Source organism: Budorcas taxicolor, chromosome 3 (assembly GCF_023091745.1).
Source record: "Budorcas taxicolor isolate Tak-1 chromosome 3, Takin1.1, whole genome shotgun sequence".
Taxonomy (NCBI): Eukaryota; Metazoa; Chordata; class Mammalia; order Artiodactyla; family Bovidae; genus Budorcas; species Budorcas taxicolor.
The window spans coordinates 94055425-94071904 of record NC_068912.1 but is presented as its reverse complement, the minus strand read 5'-3'; the positions used below and the strand labels follow the sequence as shown (position 1 = coordinate 94071904).

Genomic DNA, 16480 nt, shown 5'->3' with positions numbered 1-16480 from the left:
ATGCTAAGGACAAAGAAGCAAAATAAGGATTAAATAGTGCCCATGGGTACTGATAATCAAGAGGGTGTTGGATCTTTGTTAGAGGAGTTCTGTCTACCTGTACTTACCTTTCCTCCTTTACGATGGAAAAAAATAATTGATATTTCCTGCAGCTCTGCCCCTGGCAACAATTATGAAGACCAACTGCCTCACAGGATCCAGTTTCTTGGAAAGTCATATCTAATCATAGGCTGAACATCCTATTGATTGTTGAACTTAAGGACTTTAGCATCAATATTAAAGTGTTTGGGGATCATATTTGAGATTTCATGTTCTTCAATAATTGCTCTCCTGATAATATTTGAGCTAGTAAAATCAGGAGTTATTATGGCTCATCATACAACTATATATAGGACTGTCTTTAAAAATTAAATGTAAGCGCCCCTATTTGTATCTGTTATATAGAGTCCTAGCAGAAATGAAAAAAAAAGTGTATTCTGGCTGAATGACCTATGGACCAACCAAGTTATCATCCAGTATATTAGTTTTAAAAGTATATTTTTAAAGTATAAAAATGTAGAAATCCACCCTAAACCCCAGTAATATTTAATACCAAAAATAAACCTTCCCAAGTGTAAACTGCAAACTGACATGTCAAACCTCTCTCTCTGGAGATCCCTTTGATAAACTGCAGAATTGTAGAGCAGATGACTTCAGGACGAACCTTGCTGAAGGACCATTTCTGTCATCTGTGTGCTAGCCTACTGCATGAGTGAGGCCTTGGAACTAAAGGTTTACAACTTTCTTTGGCCTGTATTTAGAGACATATTTTTCATCTTACCTCTATACTTATACATATTCTGCACTAAAACAGATTTCAAGAAAATATTCCGTATGCAAAATACATTCTGATATTTCTATGCATTATCAGTTTTACTGTTGGGTGTACAACCACTAAATTGTTTATACTCCCCACAATTTGAATTATACTGCTTTAAAAGGTTTGCCATTGGGCATGATGACCTTTTAATACTAAAGAATTAAAGGATATGTATTCTCAGGAGCAAAGGAAACAATAGATTTGGTGAGAGGCTTCCAGTGTAACAACCCAACTTAAAGTTCATTCCTCTAGCCTCTCCATTATTTTTGGCAGATCTAAATTTAAATAAGCACTAACCAGAAAAAAATGCTCACATGCTGGTCATTCCTAGCCAAAAAAGGAACAAGTTTCTACAGATTCAAAAAAGATAAAGTGATCTGTTTCTTTTTTAATGCAAGAATACAAGTTCAAAGAGATTAAAAGATAAGAGGTGGAAAGTAAGCATGGCAGAGCTTGAAGAAATGAAGATTTGTAATGAAAGCCATACAAAATACAAAACAGACAAGGCACATAGAAAACAGACTGGAGGGAATAAAAAATGGAAAAAGCTATATAGATTTCAAGCTATATATATTATTTTATTATAGATAAAAAGATAAACCTTGCCTATGATTAACTGATATTTCTGATAAAGGGAATTGGGCAAATCAACTTAAAAAATTCAAATAGAAGAAAAATCACCTTGATTTAAGAGAAAAAGAATATGGGAACCCAAGCAGAGAAATCAAGTCATGTATAGTGAGGGAAAGGATCAAGATGGCCTCAGGTCTCCACTAAGGTAGTGAAGCAAAAGGCTCCAAAGGTCTAAGGAAAACTGCCAGGAACTTTATACCCCCAGCCAGGGTTGTCCTTAAAATATAAAGGGAATAGACATTCTTAAGTATGCAAGTGCTTATAAGCATACAACCACTAGGGGGAAAACTGCCTGATGTTACTGAACAAGAAATGAATCAAATTAAGGATTTAGGGAAAAAAGCAGTAAAAGAAATGGCAGTAAACACTTTAGAAATTTTAAATAAAAATAATGGGAAATAGTTAAGACAAATGAAATATTTGAACACTGTACAGAAATAATGTAAGCAGGAAGTAGAACTCAATTTTTTATGACGAGTCATACGATCTCTAAAACATACATGAAGCTGGAAAAAAACAACTCCAGCCTCTTCAATGTTTTCTATACTTGTCCTTAATTTCAGGAGTCTTTAGAACTAGATTCTCCTGTAGAAAAAAATTTATAAGTTGAAAATTTTACATTTTTTTCTTCAGTTAAATTGAAGTAAAATTAATTTGCTATATGTACTAAATACAGCATGTGAACCCACTTTTGTAAAACTTTTCCTATGTATGTGTAACTATATATATATGATATGTGTGTATTAAAGAGATGGTTTAAAAGAATGAAATTCACTGGATATTAATAGTATTTCTGGTTTATGGAATTTTTAGTGATTTTTATACTGTTATTTAATGCTTTTTTTGTAATAAACAGATTATCCTTTACAAGGAAAAACTGTATTTGGCGTTTAGGGCTTTTTTATAACCTTACCAACACATTTTATATATTGATTCTTGGAACTGCAAATTAGTAACCACTAATACAGCAATACAGCAATTTTGTTGTATGTAGCTTTCCAGGTGGCACTAGTGGTAAAGAACCTGCTGGCCAGGAAAATGTCAGTGCAGGAGACATAAGAGACATGGATTAGATCCTTCCGTCCAGAAGATCCCCTGGAGCAGGAAAAGGCGACCCACTCCAGTATTCTTGCCTGGAAAATCCTATGACAGAGGAGCCTTAAGGGCTACAGTCCATGCTGTCGCAAAGAGTTGGACACAATGAGGTGACTTAGCACAGCACAGCTAAGTCAATGGACTTCCCTGGTGGCTCAGACGGTAAAGCGTGTTGCTTACAACATGGGAGACCTGGGTTCAATCCCTGGGTTGGGACGATCCTCTGGAGAAGGAAATGGCAACCCACGCCAGTACTCTTGCCTGGAAAATCCCATGGACAGAGGAGCGTGGTGGGCTACAGTCCACGGGGTCGCAAAGAGTCGGACACGACTGAGCGACTCCACTTTTTTAGCACAGCACAGCAGGAACCTTTGTGAACTTTTATCCTTTTTATCTAATAATCCCATTTATAAGAATTCACCATAATAGAATACAGTTGATCTTTGAATAATGTGAGTTTGAACTGCATGAGTCCACTTGTATGCAGATTTTTTCCCAATAAACATTGCAGTTCTACATGATCCAAATTTGGCTGAATCTGCAGATGTGGATATGGAGGGCCAACTATGGGATTTGAGCACCTGTGGATTTTGGTATCTGCCACAGATCCTGGAACCAATTCTCTGTGGATACTAAGAGCTGACTATAACCAAATACAAGAGTAGCCTATCCTATCATCACTTTACATATATATTTTATAAATGAGAAGAGCTGGAAACAGCAGACATGTCTATCTGCAGGGGACTGAAAGAATATATAGTATGTTATTGTTCATCTTTTTAAATAATCTTTAATGGCAAAGGAAAATGTTAATTACTCCATGTGATTAAACACTATACAAAAATTTCAAAGCAATGTGCTAAGCATGTGTGTGTGTATTCTCTGCAGAAGACTGACTGAATTTCAGACTTCAATTGATCTACAAGAGATTTGAATTCATAATTTTATAGTTTATATGAAAAGTCTGTAAATTGTAAAACTCAGCTACTACCACATAAATTACAAGTTTTCTATTTTTCAACTTGGAACAGCTCTACAATTGAATACTAGCAATTACTGAAGGAGGGACACGTGAGATGCTGAAAATTACTACATAGGAACACTGTTACATAAGTAAAACTTAGGTAACTGGGGTTTATTGCCCCATAAATACCTTTTGCCAGAGAAGCAAGGCTGAACTGGGGCAGTCTCTTGTTGCAGATTAATTTTAGGGGCAAGAGGAGTGTTGCACCGCACAGCTTTTGGCATTTTAGTTCCCCGACCAAGGATTGAACCCAGGCCCTTGGTAGTGCAAGCACAGAGTCCTAACCACTGTACCACCAGGGAATTCCCAAGTCATTTTCTTTTTAATGAATATTTAAAATATGTACAAAAGTAGAACAGAAAAACCAGCACTCTATTCTCTAAGACCTGAAAGGACATGAAATGCTTAGAACACTGACTTTAAAGAAAAATCTTGAATTCTCTTAAGTCATATTTTAACAGAAAAGTGTACGTTGGGCCAGTTACCTATCTCATTATTAACAAAACCAATAAGCTAAACTCCACCACTTAGGAGAATTCCACGAGATTGTGAATGAAGCTTTTTTTAAGTTTAACTGACCAACAACACTATGTTAGTTCCAGGTGCACAGCATAGTAATTCATAATGATTGCCAAGGCATGCTGAAGCTTTAATATGAAAAACTAACAGCTTAACATTTAAAAAATTCCTTTCCAAGGCTATAAATATAGCAGGAAAGCCTTCCAACCACCTGCAATAGATTTCAAGCATCTTCCTTCCATACTGGAAACTGTGGCAAAAGCCCACGTGCTCTCCTCTTTAAGGAACACATATCTGTGAGGAAGCAGAACAAAGATAATACACTGTTCTTAAAAGACATCTGTATTTACTTATTCTGCAGATTTCCAAATCTACTGCATCATTTAGTCTGAAATCTCTTGCAAGTCTCTCTCAGTTGTTCACATAAGATGACCTCACTTCAACGTAGAGTACCAGAACAGTTAAGAAATATACCACCAACAATACAAGCTTGGAATCCAACTATAATCACTGATCACGAGCTATTACTGGTACACATCATCCTTGCAGGATGTGTACTTTCCAGGCAGTAATACACGACTCAAAACAGTCTGGCATGTTAGTTCCTCAGTAAATAAAAATTACCTTCCCTCCATTCTAATTGTCAGTATCAGTTTCAACAGTTTAAAAACTCTACTTCAAAGATCTGTTTCAATTACATTCCCAACATGTAACTGTCCTTCCCAACATGTAACTGTCCTAACTTTAGAATTCATTTTGTTTTGTACCTCCAGTTTTTTCAATGATAAAATGAGATAGTATCTGCTTCTATCAATCTCATGTCCAATCAAATAAAATGAAAAGATTCGTCGATCTTTTTGTAAAACTAAGTCTCTGATTTAGAACAATCCATTCACTGGGAGTAAAACAAATCTCTGGGGCTTCCCTGGTAGTCCAGTGGCTAAGACTCTGTACTCCCAATGTAGGGAGTCTGGGTTAGATCCCTGGTCAGGGAACTAGATCCCACATGTAGCAACTAAAGAGTTCACATGCCACAACTAAGACAGGGTACAGCCAAATAAATAAATACTTAAAAAAAAAATCTCTGAATTGTAACATTATATTCCTATCATCTAAAGAACTAGATGAATTAACCAAATTTGACTCTTGTCAAAAAGATTTATTAACTTAAAATAGAATTACTTCAAATACAGACAAAAGCAAATTTCTGTTCAAGTATGAATATTTTCAATATACAAGAATGTAAAAGAAAAAAATCTAAATCTTCAATCTTGAGGTTTTATTTTATTATATTTTGACCTTTTAAAAAGTTTTTGGCACTACAAGGTTCTGTAAAGAATAGAAGTGACAAATTTAAAACACATGAAAGTCTTTCCTAATTCTTAAGAACAATATATATAAAGTCTGAAGCAACCAAAGTATGAATACAGCTAATAGAAAATAAAGAATGTAATTTTTAAATTCTCTCTTTATACAATTCATCAAGGTTAAACAAAACAAAATTCCCTTAAAAATAGGGTAATAAAATAGATGAAATTTGTATCACTCAATTTGGTGATACTAGTAAAAACTATAGTTCATATTTATATACAAATAATACAGTCTTTAAAAACAGTCTTAGAATTTAAATAAGCTATCTAAACGTTAAAATTTTAAATCAGAACCTGATTTGTTTTATTTTCCATTAAATGTCACTTTTTCTGCTGAATGTAACTGACACTGAGGTACGGATACCCTTGAGACAGCAGGATTGGCTGGTTGCTGTGCATCTGTAGACCAGCTGAAAGAAAATGGACTTGCATTACTCCGACACGTTTCCTCTTGGTGGGTGGGGACAACGCTCTCTACACCGACGGGTGGCACATCTGTCTGCTGGACACAACACAGACAGGAAACTGAAAGGCTCGTGCCTATTTACCTGATAACCTCTTAGAATTAACTTTTTCCCCCTAAACATTCCCTATTTGAATTGAGATACTGTGGAGGCACATAAGACTAGATAAAATGCTCTTCATTACTTAGATCAAAGCCATTCCTGGTACATAAGAACCAACAGAATATAATCAATTCAAATGTCATTCAAATCTCAGTTTTACTAAACAAATCGACTATTACATTACTCAACTCAAAAATTTTACTAGATTCCATTGCTTGCTAAACTAAATCCAAACTCCTTTATAATATGACTTTGGCCGACCTTCTCTAGCCTCATTACCTACACACTTTTCCATTTACCTCATCTACTCCTATGATTTTCTCTTTTTTCCTATTCTTTCTACTGAGGCAAAACTCAAGTGATTTTGCATATATTTTTGCCTCAGCTAAGAACACTCTTCTCTAATCTCTACACAATCTCTAGGGAAAAAAATTCCATATATTTCAAGACCTAATTCAAATGCCAAAATCTTAGGCAGTTTGATCCCTGGTGTCCACATTCTGCTTCCTCTGCTAGGGCAAAGTTAATGGATTCCTCCAAGCTCCTATCCCTGTCTGTTTTACATGTCTAGCTTTCCTAATAAAATATGTATTAAGTGTAGGTGTTATTATTTAATTCTGCTTGAGCAATAAGCATCTAGCAAAGTCTGACATACAGTATGCTCTCTCAATGAATATTTACTGAATTCATAAAGTTTCACTCCCAGATCCTGGCCTTTACAAAGGCTCCATTGTCCCAGAACAAAACCCACTCAGCCTTGTAACAAATATGTAAGCAATGGTACCTGGAGTATAGAAAGGTTTGTTGGGCTGGAATCTGGCATTTCCCTGATGCATGAAGTTCTGATGCAAACCATAAGGCCACGAAGCTGGGACAAGAGGGAAATGGGGTCGTGGTGCATGTTCCCAGGGAATTGGAGGATTCAGTCCTGGAAATCCTGGCTCTGCATTTCAAGAACAAAAGAAAGATATGTTAAAACATCACCTTGTTCATTCAAAGATTCCTTCATTCCACAAAGATTTATTGGTCATCACTGACCAAGAAATATGCTAAATGCAGAGGATATCCTCCTCCCAATTTTTTTTTTAAATTTTTATTGAAGTATTGTTGCTTTATAATGCTGTTAGTTTCTGCTATACAGCAAAGCGAATCAGCTATATGCTACACATATACCCTCTTTTTTTGAATTTCCTTCCCATTTAGATCACCAGAGAGCACTGAGTGGAGTTCCTGTGCTATACAGTAGGTTCTCATTAGTTATCTAAATGTCTTATTTATGAATAATTTCAGAACAATTACAGTGTTTTATTAAAGTTTTTTTGGTTGACATACCTACACAATACTATATATTAACAGTGAGTTATATCAATTGTGTATTTATATCAATAATGTACATATGTCAATATATGTATTATGTATAGTGTATATATGTCAACCAAAAACAATTTTAAGGAATAAAACACTGTAACTGTTCCTAAATTATTCATGAAGGAAATACTTAAGAAGACATATATAATAATATGTGGTAATTGCTGTAACAGATTGGTGGATGGTGTCTAAAGAGGGGACTAATCCAACTGTTCAAAGACATAGAAGGTTTTCCTAAAATGATTGACTAAATTGAATTTTAAAGGACAAGGAACAAGTTAGGCAAAATGGGAGAGGGAAGGAATTTCAGACAGAAGGAATAGTGTGTTCAAAAGCCAGGAAGCAGAAAAGTACAGCAAGTTTGGGAAGCTGCAAAACAATTGGCAATACAGAGACAGACGCAAAGGAAAGCAGTGGTAAGAGGAAAGGCTGGACAGGTAGGTAGAATTTACATTTCAAAGAACCTTAGTACGTCATTAAGCAGCTTACATGTTATCATAAAGACACTGCCAATTATCCTAGAATCAATTATATATTGGCCTGGAAGATTTTGTTAGAAGCTGAGACATTGTGGTGAAATGGTTGAAAACAGGCCTTGGTGCCAAACAACTTTAAGTTCAAATACTAATTACAAAAATTATTAAAGTTTAATTATGAACCCCAGGTTGTTATGAGGATTAAATAAGATAACAAAAATAAAGTAGCTTGCACAAATTCTGGCATATAACTAGGAACGAAAAAAAAAAATATGAGTCCTATTCTACGGCAAACCACCCCCACCAATCTACTTCCCTTTAAGACCTATCTTAAAATAAGTCTTTCAAAATGCAGTAAAACCCCTGAATCTTCTGGATTATTTCTGGAAGCTTTTCTCATTCAGGATCAAAATGTGGCAGGAAATAACCTGAAAGACACTGGCCCTTATTTACTAAACTTCCTAGCAGGAAGTTTAGGAGGTACAGGATAGGGAAGAAGAAAACTAAAACCCATACTAGCCACATTTCTACAAGCTCAGTCTTCTCAGGAGGTAGCTAGTAAACAAAGCAGCTAGTTCACTGCAAGTTTGTAAACCCAAGTTACAACTGAGAGCTGAAGCTGCAGAGTTTACAAAAAATAAGACTGGGTATACATCATGATCTGCTGCTGCTGCTAAGTCGCTTCAGTCATGTCTGACTCTGTGTGATCCCATGGACTGCAGCCTACCAGGCTCCTCCGTCCATGGGATTTTCTAGGCAAGAGTACTGGAGTGGGTTGTCATTGCCTTCTCTGATATATCACTGAGATCCTTACTGACTGAGAAACATTTTTACACAAAAGGGTATTTTTAGGATATAGTTCAATCTCTCTTGGTCATTTTTCACAACCAAATATTTTTGTAATTAGAGATAGTCTGAACAATTACCATTAAAGACAATTTGAAAAATGGGGGGGAACACTCATATAACCCCCTATTCTAATACAAACACTATTGTCATTTTAATATATCCCCATCTGGTTTTATCATTTTTAACATGTTAATTTTAGCAGTAATAGTAACTAGAAGTTGTACACGCATCCAACAAATAATAAATATTTGCTGAGTAATAGTTTATTATCTAATAGAAGTATACAAACAACATCTATCTGACAACAGGCACTATACTGGACACTAGGGAGACAATGATAGACAAGAAACAATTTACAATCTCTAAAAATTCAGTCTAATGTATTATGCAGACAAGTAAACAGGCAATTTCTACACAGTAAGACAAGTCTTATAATATGGATATTAAGGAAACATGGAGGAGAGAAAAGAATACCTAATACAATTGGAGGAGAGAATCTATAAGAATTAGTGACTTCCTAAAGAAAGTGATCCTGATTTTAAAATGAAGGATAAGTAAGTTAGCCAAGCTTTTGGAGAAGAGCAGATGGAGGTGAGAGTGAACAGGAGAGTTATTGGAGAGGACATTCCAGGCACAGGGAACCAACCACTTAAGTAAATAACCAGGGGTAAGAGCATGGTGTGTCTGTAGGGTGTTAATTAATTAGTTTATTAAGGCTAAAACAGAGATCAACTAGTGGTAGACAGAGGAAGAAGTTAAAACTGTTAAAACTGAATCAATATATCAAAAGGCAAAGCATGTGTCTGTCTTCATGGTTATATAACTCAGTGACTACCACAGTGTTTATCATGACATGCATACAACAAACATTTGTTGAATGAGAAAAGCAGAGGCCACATTAGAATGGCCATGTATGACGTATATCCTTTGATCCTTGAAATCTAAATAAGTTCTACATTCTGGAATTTCTGCTTAGTAAAATATACTATCTGTATTATTCCAAAAGAGGTCAGAGATTCCTCCATTACAGTGCTTTAAGGAAACATATATTGATTTAAAACTATCACTAAAATTATTCTGAAAATTGATAAAGGTAAATAATCAAGCTTTTATTCTACATTTCCTCTACAAACAATATATGAGGATAACCAAGTAGTAATAAGGAAAAGAATCACAGACAGTAAGTTACAGAAGAATTACAAACAGTAAACAGAAAACATAGGAAACTTAAATCCAGGTAATGGGAGGGTTACACTTTACTCTCTCCTTCTGTGTTCAAGTTTTCCATGATAAAAGTTTTAAAAGTAAATATAATGTAAAACTAGTTTAACAGCATTTATTAACTATTTTTAAGTACACAAAAATGAAAAAAAATGACTGGCTAGTAATAAACCAAAATATTTCTGAACAATTCTACCCAGGAATTAAGATTATATATGGCTTTCTTTTTCTTTTTCCAATGCTCTACAAAGAATATGCATTATTTAAATATCAGTAAAAAACTATTCTTTCCTAAGCTATAAAGGGTTGCTAATCTTTTTCTTTTTAGAAAACTGCTTCTTAGTAAGGAAGGAGATAGTAAGAGTCCAAAGCAAAAATTACAGGTTTTAAAGAAAGAAATCAGTTTAAATCCTGGATCTACTATGATTATGACAGCATGACAGTTATTTTTAACTCTTCACAATTTCCTGAACTGTAAAAATAAGTGCTAATAATACCTATACCAAATGAGACTGCAATGAAATTTTAAAATAATAACAAACATTTACATTTATTAGCTCATTTAATATTCACAACATTCCTGTGAATTAGGTTCTATTAATACACACTTATTTCACAGATGAAACCAATGTACAAAGAGATTAAGCAAATGCCTGATGCCACATAATAAATGGCAGAGCCACAATTCAAATCCAGGTGGTCTGAATCCATAGCCCATACTCTTTACCTTACCTTATGCTCCCCCCCACAAATAATGATTGCCATCTTTTTACTCACATTTATCTCCCCAGGTTCAACCAGTAATACAATTCATCCAACCTTTCTACAGACAGATACAAAAGAAGAAAAGAAAGGGTTACCCGAATTCCCCACTGTACCATTGTTCACCAGGGAATTTGGAGCCACAGTACGGGGCCAGTGTCCATCGTGAGAGGAGCTAGGGATCGCCACGGGTCTGGCAGCAGGCTGTGCAAAGATGATGCTGGGATCGTTCAGGCCAATATTGCTGGGCGCACTGCCTGGTGCAGAATGGATCACTGGGCCGTGAATAGGCCAGGACGGGGCAGGGATCTGGAGGGGATGCATTGGCAACAATCCCATGTTGTGCATGGGAGAATACTGAGCTGGTGGTGACTGAGGAAAGTTATACATAGGCATCTGGACCTGATGGGGGTGCTGGGTTCCCTGCTGAGGTGGGCCAAGCTTGGGTTGGGATCCTGGCTGGGATGGAGGCTGGGTAATGGCAGTGGATTGGGAAGAGTTCTGTGGAAATGGCTGGGGCTGAGGAGAATAAGATGGCGAATCAGACTGCAGAGAAAAAAAAGATATATTTTAAAATTAATTTGTGAACATCTTAATTTTATAAAAGCAGAAATTATAAAAATATAAAACTATGGAGTTACTTCATCAGAATATTATAAACAGAACTTTATGATATACATACTAACAGATAATAACAGAACCTCATTTTATATGAAGGTAGAGTTTTTCCCAAGGTTCTCAAACCCTCTCTCACATAGGTTTTACCTATAAATCTTTTTATTGCCCAAAGAAGACAAAGTCCAGACAACATACTTATCACACAGAACCCACAACTCCAACTGTAACTCGAAGTTTACACCTAAAGATCTCCCACTCACTTTCATTTAGGTCCTCAACAAGCATTTACAGGGTGTCAGTTATGTACTGGGCATTGTTCTAGGTATTAAAAATAAAATACTAACGTGTATGCCCTCATGAAGCTTAAAGTCAATAAGGAAAAAGAGGAGGAAGAGATAAAAAGTACGTAAGCAATCACAATAAAGTATAATGATTACTAGGATAAAGACTGTATAATATATAATGAAATCCCAGAGCAGGAATACCTAAACCCACTCTGGGAGAAGAGAAGACAAGATGAAAGAAAGTGGAAATCAAGGAAATCTTCCTGAAGGAAGCGACTTTTAAGCTGAGACTTAAATAGAAACCAATATGATAAAAGAGAGTAGAGAAAAAGGAGAAGGGAAGATTCAGTTAGAACAACATAACTGAAGGTATACAGAAACAAAAGCACGTGGCCTTTTCAAGTAATTGGAATCTGAAATGATGGTTACCTAGGCTAGGGAAGCAAATGGATGTGAACTATTTTTTATAGATAGAAACAATAGGACCTGGTGACTGATTGGATGCGGAGGTTGAGGGAAAAGTAGTAGTTCAGGAAACTAGAGACAGTGAGATCGTTCAATGAGATGGAGAAGACAGGAGGAAGAGGCAAACTTGGGAAGTTGGAAAAAAACATAAGCTATATTCTAGACCTGTTGAAGCTGAAGAGCACTGTGAGACCTTGAACAGCAAAGTCCATTAGTCAGACTCTTACCCAATCTCAGGTGAGGTGAGTGCTAGAAGTAGAGGATGAAAGTTAAGGGCACCATAGGAAAGTGGTTAGGGCACAGGTTTTGGAAACAGAACCTAAGGATACAAGTTCTGGTTCCAAGTGTTTATTGACCTCAGGCAAAAAACTTAAATCTCAATTTCTTTACCTGTAAAGTATAAATAATAGAATCTACATCATAGGTTTCTGTGAAGATTAACTACAACAATATATGTCAAAAACATAAACACCAAATATAGAATAGTAGATACATTTCAGTAGCAAGAAAAGTATAGCAGGAAAGTTTTAAGAAGGGAACAGCATCCAAGAGGAATGCATAGGGGTTGACAACTGTGGATACTCTTTAATAAAACCAAAATAACAAAACACTGAGAATTGTTAAAGCCTGGTAGTAGTGCATGGATGTTTATCATTTTCTATACTTTTTCAGTATTTTAAAAATATTTAAGAAGAAGAAACAGGAAAAATGCACAGACAGCAAATAGCAATCAATAAATGTTGTTACTGTAACATAATTGTTATTATATAATTTTTATGAAAATGTCAGACGCATAGTAGTACATATTCAAGTGTTGGAGTTAGGGTTAGTGGGATCCTAAATGTTTTTTTGAAGACAAGTTCTACTATTGCTCTTCAAATGCTCTAAGAATTTTTCTCCAAAACACAGATCACATCAGATTTAGCATGTTTAATAGTTAACAGCTTTGAAGTGATGTAGATCTGTGTTTGAATCTTTTAATTTCTCTTATTCTCAGCTTCCCAATTTGTAAAATTTGATCATACCAATACCTATCGCTTCACATGGCCATTCAAAGGATTAAATGTGATATAAGTGTGAAGCACTAAAGCACAATGTCATATTTAGAATAAGCATTCAATTAGTATTTACCTAATTTAAAATGTGCAAGGTGAATACATATTTAGATAAAGGTTAGAGCAACTCAGCAAAGATAACATGAAACCTGTGAATCAGAAATCTAATTAAATACTGTCTTTTACAGGATACATTTCACTAGGTATCCATATCAGCGATGAGAAGGCACAAAATTTCAAGCAAATGAAATATCATGCATGTACTGCCTTAACAGTACTAAGCCCTTAATACATCTCAATTTGGGGGTCTATTTTTAATTAACAGTGTTCTTTCATTATAGAATATTCTTCCATATTCTTGCATTATGCAAAACCTAAAACCTCAAGGTTATTACCTTATTATAATCCAACCAACAACCTTATTTGGTAGTTACCTTATTTTATAAATAAGAAATAGGTTCACTGAAGTTAAGTATCTTGCCCATAGATTAAAACTCAGATCTATATTACTCCAAAAGTAATGCCCATTGTAGCTGATGTGCCTAGCAAGGACATCTCTATAAAGCACTGTGTAATCTGAAAGACTGAATTTGCCAATCTCAAAGATCAACTTTATCACCCACCAAAATTAGAGCTGTTTTCCTGCCAAGACCAACCCATCTGCAAGCAGAGTACTCACGCATTCTGAGGACTGCCTAGTCCTTATGGACTGATCACCTTGTTGCTGGGCTGAACCAGCCACCTGCTGGGCATTTACAAGATTGCGGACCAGCTGGGCTGCTAAGAGAAGACATCAAAAAGAAATTCAATAGACAAAATAACAGAGAAATGATAATCAATAAACTCCCTTCTTCAGTACAACAGTCTCAAATCTGCGGTTTTATAAACTTGGACTTTTAAACTATGATTATGTTAGCAAAGAACTTTTTAACAACTCATTTTTTAATTTAAGCCATTTCTCAATCCTTAGAGCATTAAAAAAATACAGTGATTCTGGAAACAAGAACAAATATCATACTGTTTTCTAAAGAAGATTATACATTTATTTAAGAAAATAACTCTGGCAACAAGAATCTGAATAACTAGAAATCATCACATATATTTTGTTTTTTTCTTTCAATAAACTCTCATCTGGGTTTCTAATTCATAAAATTCCCTATGAAATATAAGAACAGATCTCTCTCTCATAAAAGACATGGGAAGAGATACAATTTCTCCCCTATGTTCCCAGAAAAACAATCTCATTAACTTTTGGGGGTGGGTAGTTAACTTTTGTTAACTTTTCATAGCAAGAGAAATAAAGAATATGACTCAAATCCAAAAAATACTTGGAGGGAGTTGACTGAATACAACAGACTGTTAAGACCTTGATATTAAACATATCCAAATACTATTCAAAATAAAAACCTAAATTTTCTCTTTAATAAATTAAAAGACCTAAAATCATACAGCTATGTTTAGAATAGAGAAGAATCAGGGTCCTTAAAATGACATCAACATAAATGACACTATTTTCGCCAAAAACTATTTTTGGCTTTTTCTATTTACCTGCCACACTGCTATTCCTCTGACGGGCCAGCTTGACCTCTGGGCACTCCCTTCGCACATGTCCTGCATCTCCACAGATAAAACATCTGAGGTCTCTGGGGTCTCTAAAGTCTCGAGTGTCGTGGAGGTCTCGGGGGTCAAGAAGGTCTCGGGAGTCTTTCTCCTCTTCATTCCCTTCTTTCTCTTCTTCACTGTCTTTCTTCTTTAGTCTAAACAGTAAACTGCTGATACCAATAATGTGGGGCTAGGGACTTATAAACCGAGGGAACTACAGAATAAACTAAACTATACAAGAGCCTCACAATAAAGGGACTAACATGCCCACTGTTTCATGCACTTTTTTGAAGGCAAGGGTTCTCACATACCTACTCATATGGCAGACACTGGGTATTCTAGTAGTTTCATAATACAATATCAATTTTTAATGTTTAACAGCAAATTTTAATTCTATAATCCTTAGTCGGCTATTCATTATCTCCATTTTATAGAGAAAGACATTTGAGACTTAGAGAAAGTAAATGCCTTCTCTAAATTTAATAAATAGCAGTGATGGAAACTACAAATTTGTTCTGTATGAAAAGTTCTAAGCTCCCTACATTAAGTAAGGCTTGATGACTAAAAAGGAATTTCCTGGCCTATTAACATAGTATAAAGAACACAGGAAAGTATCACAGACATATTTTCAGGGAGCACAGAGGATGTATATTCCTTAAGGGAAAGAGTATATAGGCATATCTTACAATGTATACCTCAAAGATTCATTTAATTATTTTTTAATTATTTGTTTTTGTAACAGTGAGGTTCTCAGCAAGAACCTCGTATCTTGGTCTTTTTTTCCCCTTAGATCCTAGCACGGTTTCCAGCATACAGTAGGTGTTAATAAATACTTCTGCAGTTTAAAAAGCCTTAATGAATAGATGAACAAATAATAAACATCATGAGACACCAATGTACCAGGAATAAATCTCACTCTTTCACAAAACACCACTCAAATATACATTTACCTAAGGGTCAACTTCAAGCTCTAAACTTTCTCAATTTAAACATATCTAAACACAGTTATACCTTCAATTTGCCTCATATTTATTTTCCCTACAATGTTGATACATAATCATTTGCCAACCTTCTCCTTTTGGGACAGTCTTTCATATAGTGGCCTATTTTTCCACACACACGGCAACATCGATCATTGGGAGCCAGTTCTCCATCTGTTAATACTCTGGAATCAAAGAAGTACTCCTAGGAAGAAAATACAACTTTACTAGGGGGGAAAAAAAAATCACTGTAAACTTTTGAATCCAAATGGAAAACAGACCAGGACCCAAAAGTAATTCTTTCAAAAACAAAATAAATATCAACAAGTATTTCACTGTAACTAAAACCATGATATGAAAACAAGATTCAGAATTATCATCATCAATATCACAGTCGCTAACAGTACTAATCACTTCATATTCACACTTTTTTCTCATTCATCTGTAACATCTTTGTGTAATATCCCGATAAAGTAGATACTATTTTCCTGCTCATTTTATAGATGAGGAAACTGAGGCTCCAAGGCTCGGAAAGTTCAAGCCATTTGCCCACAGCAAAAAAAGCTAGTAAGAGATAAAGGATTTCAAGCTAAGTCTGTCTAATAACAAATCTCATGCTTTCTGCCCCACCAGGCTACTTCCACAATCAGTATCTTTACAAAAGAATTCTATGTAAATAAATCAATCCTCTGGTTTGTTTAAAATATCACTGGGTTTACATTCAACATTTCAAG

The 16480-nt window shown here is 35.2% G+C and overlaps 1 protein-coding gene across 1 annotated transcript in view; it reads right to left on the bottom strand.

The window, feature by feature from the left end:
- Positions 1-5773: 5773 nt before the first annotated feature.
- The window catches only part of TUT4 (terminal uridylyl transferase 4), a 100564-nt gene continuing 89857 nt past the window's right edge, over positions 5774-16480 (bottom strand). The window contains exons 24-29 of the mRNA XM_052637043.1: positions 15836-15951; positions 14713-14936; positions 13844-13944; positions 10841-11288; positions 6851-7009; positions 5774-5910 (exon numbers count right to left, since the gene is read on the bottom strand). Coding sequence (XP_052493003.1) covers positions 5822-5910; positions 6851-7009; positions 10841-11288; positions 13844-13944; positions 14713-14936; positions 15836-15951 — 1137 coding nt within the window. The 3' untranslated portion in view covers positions 5774-5821. The remainder of the gene's footprint in view (positions 5911-6850; positions 7010-10840; positions 11289-13843; positions 13945-14712; positions 14937-15835; positions 15952-16480) is intronic.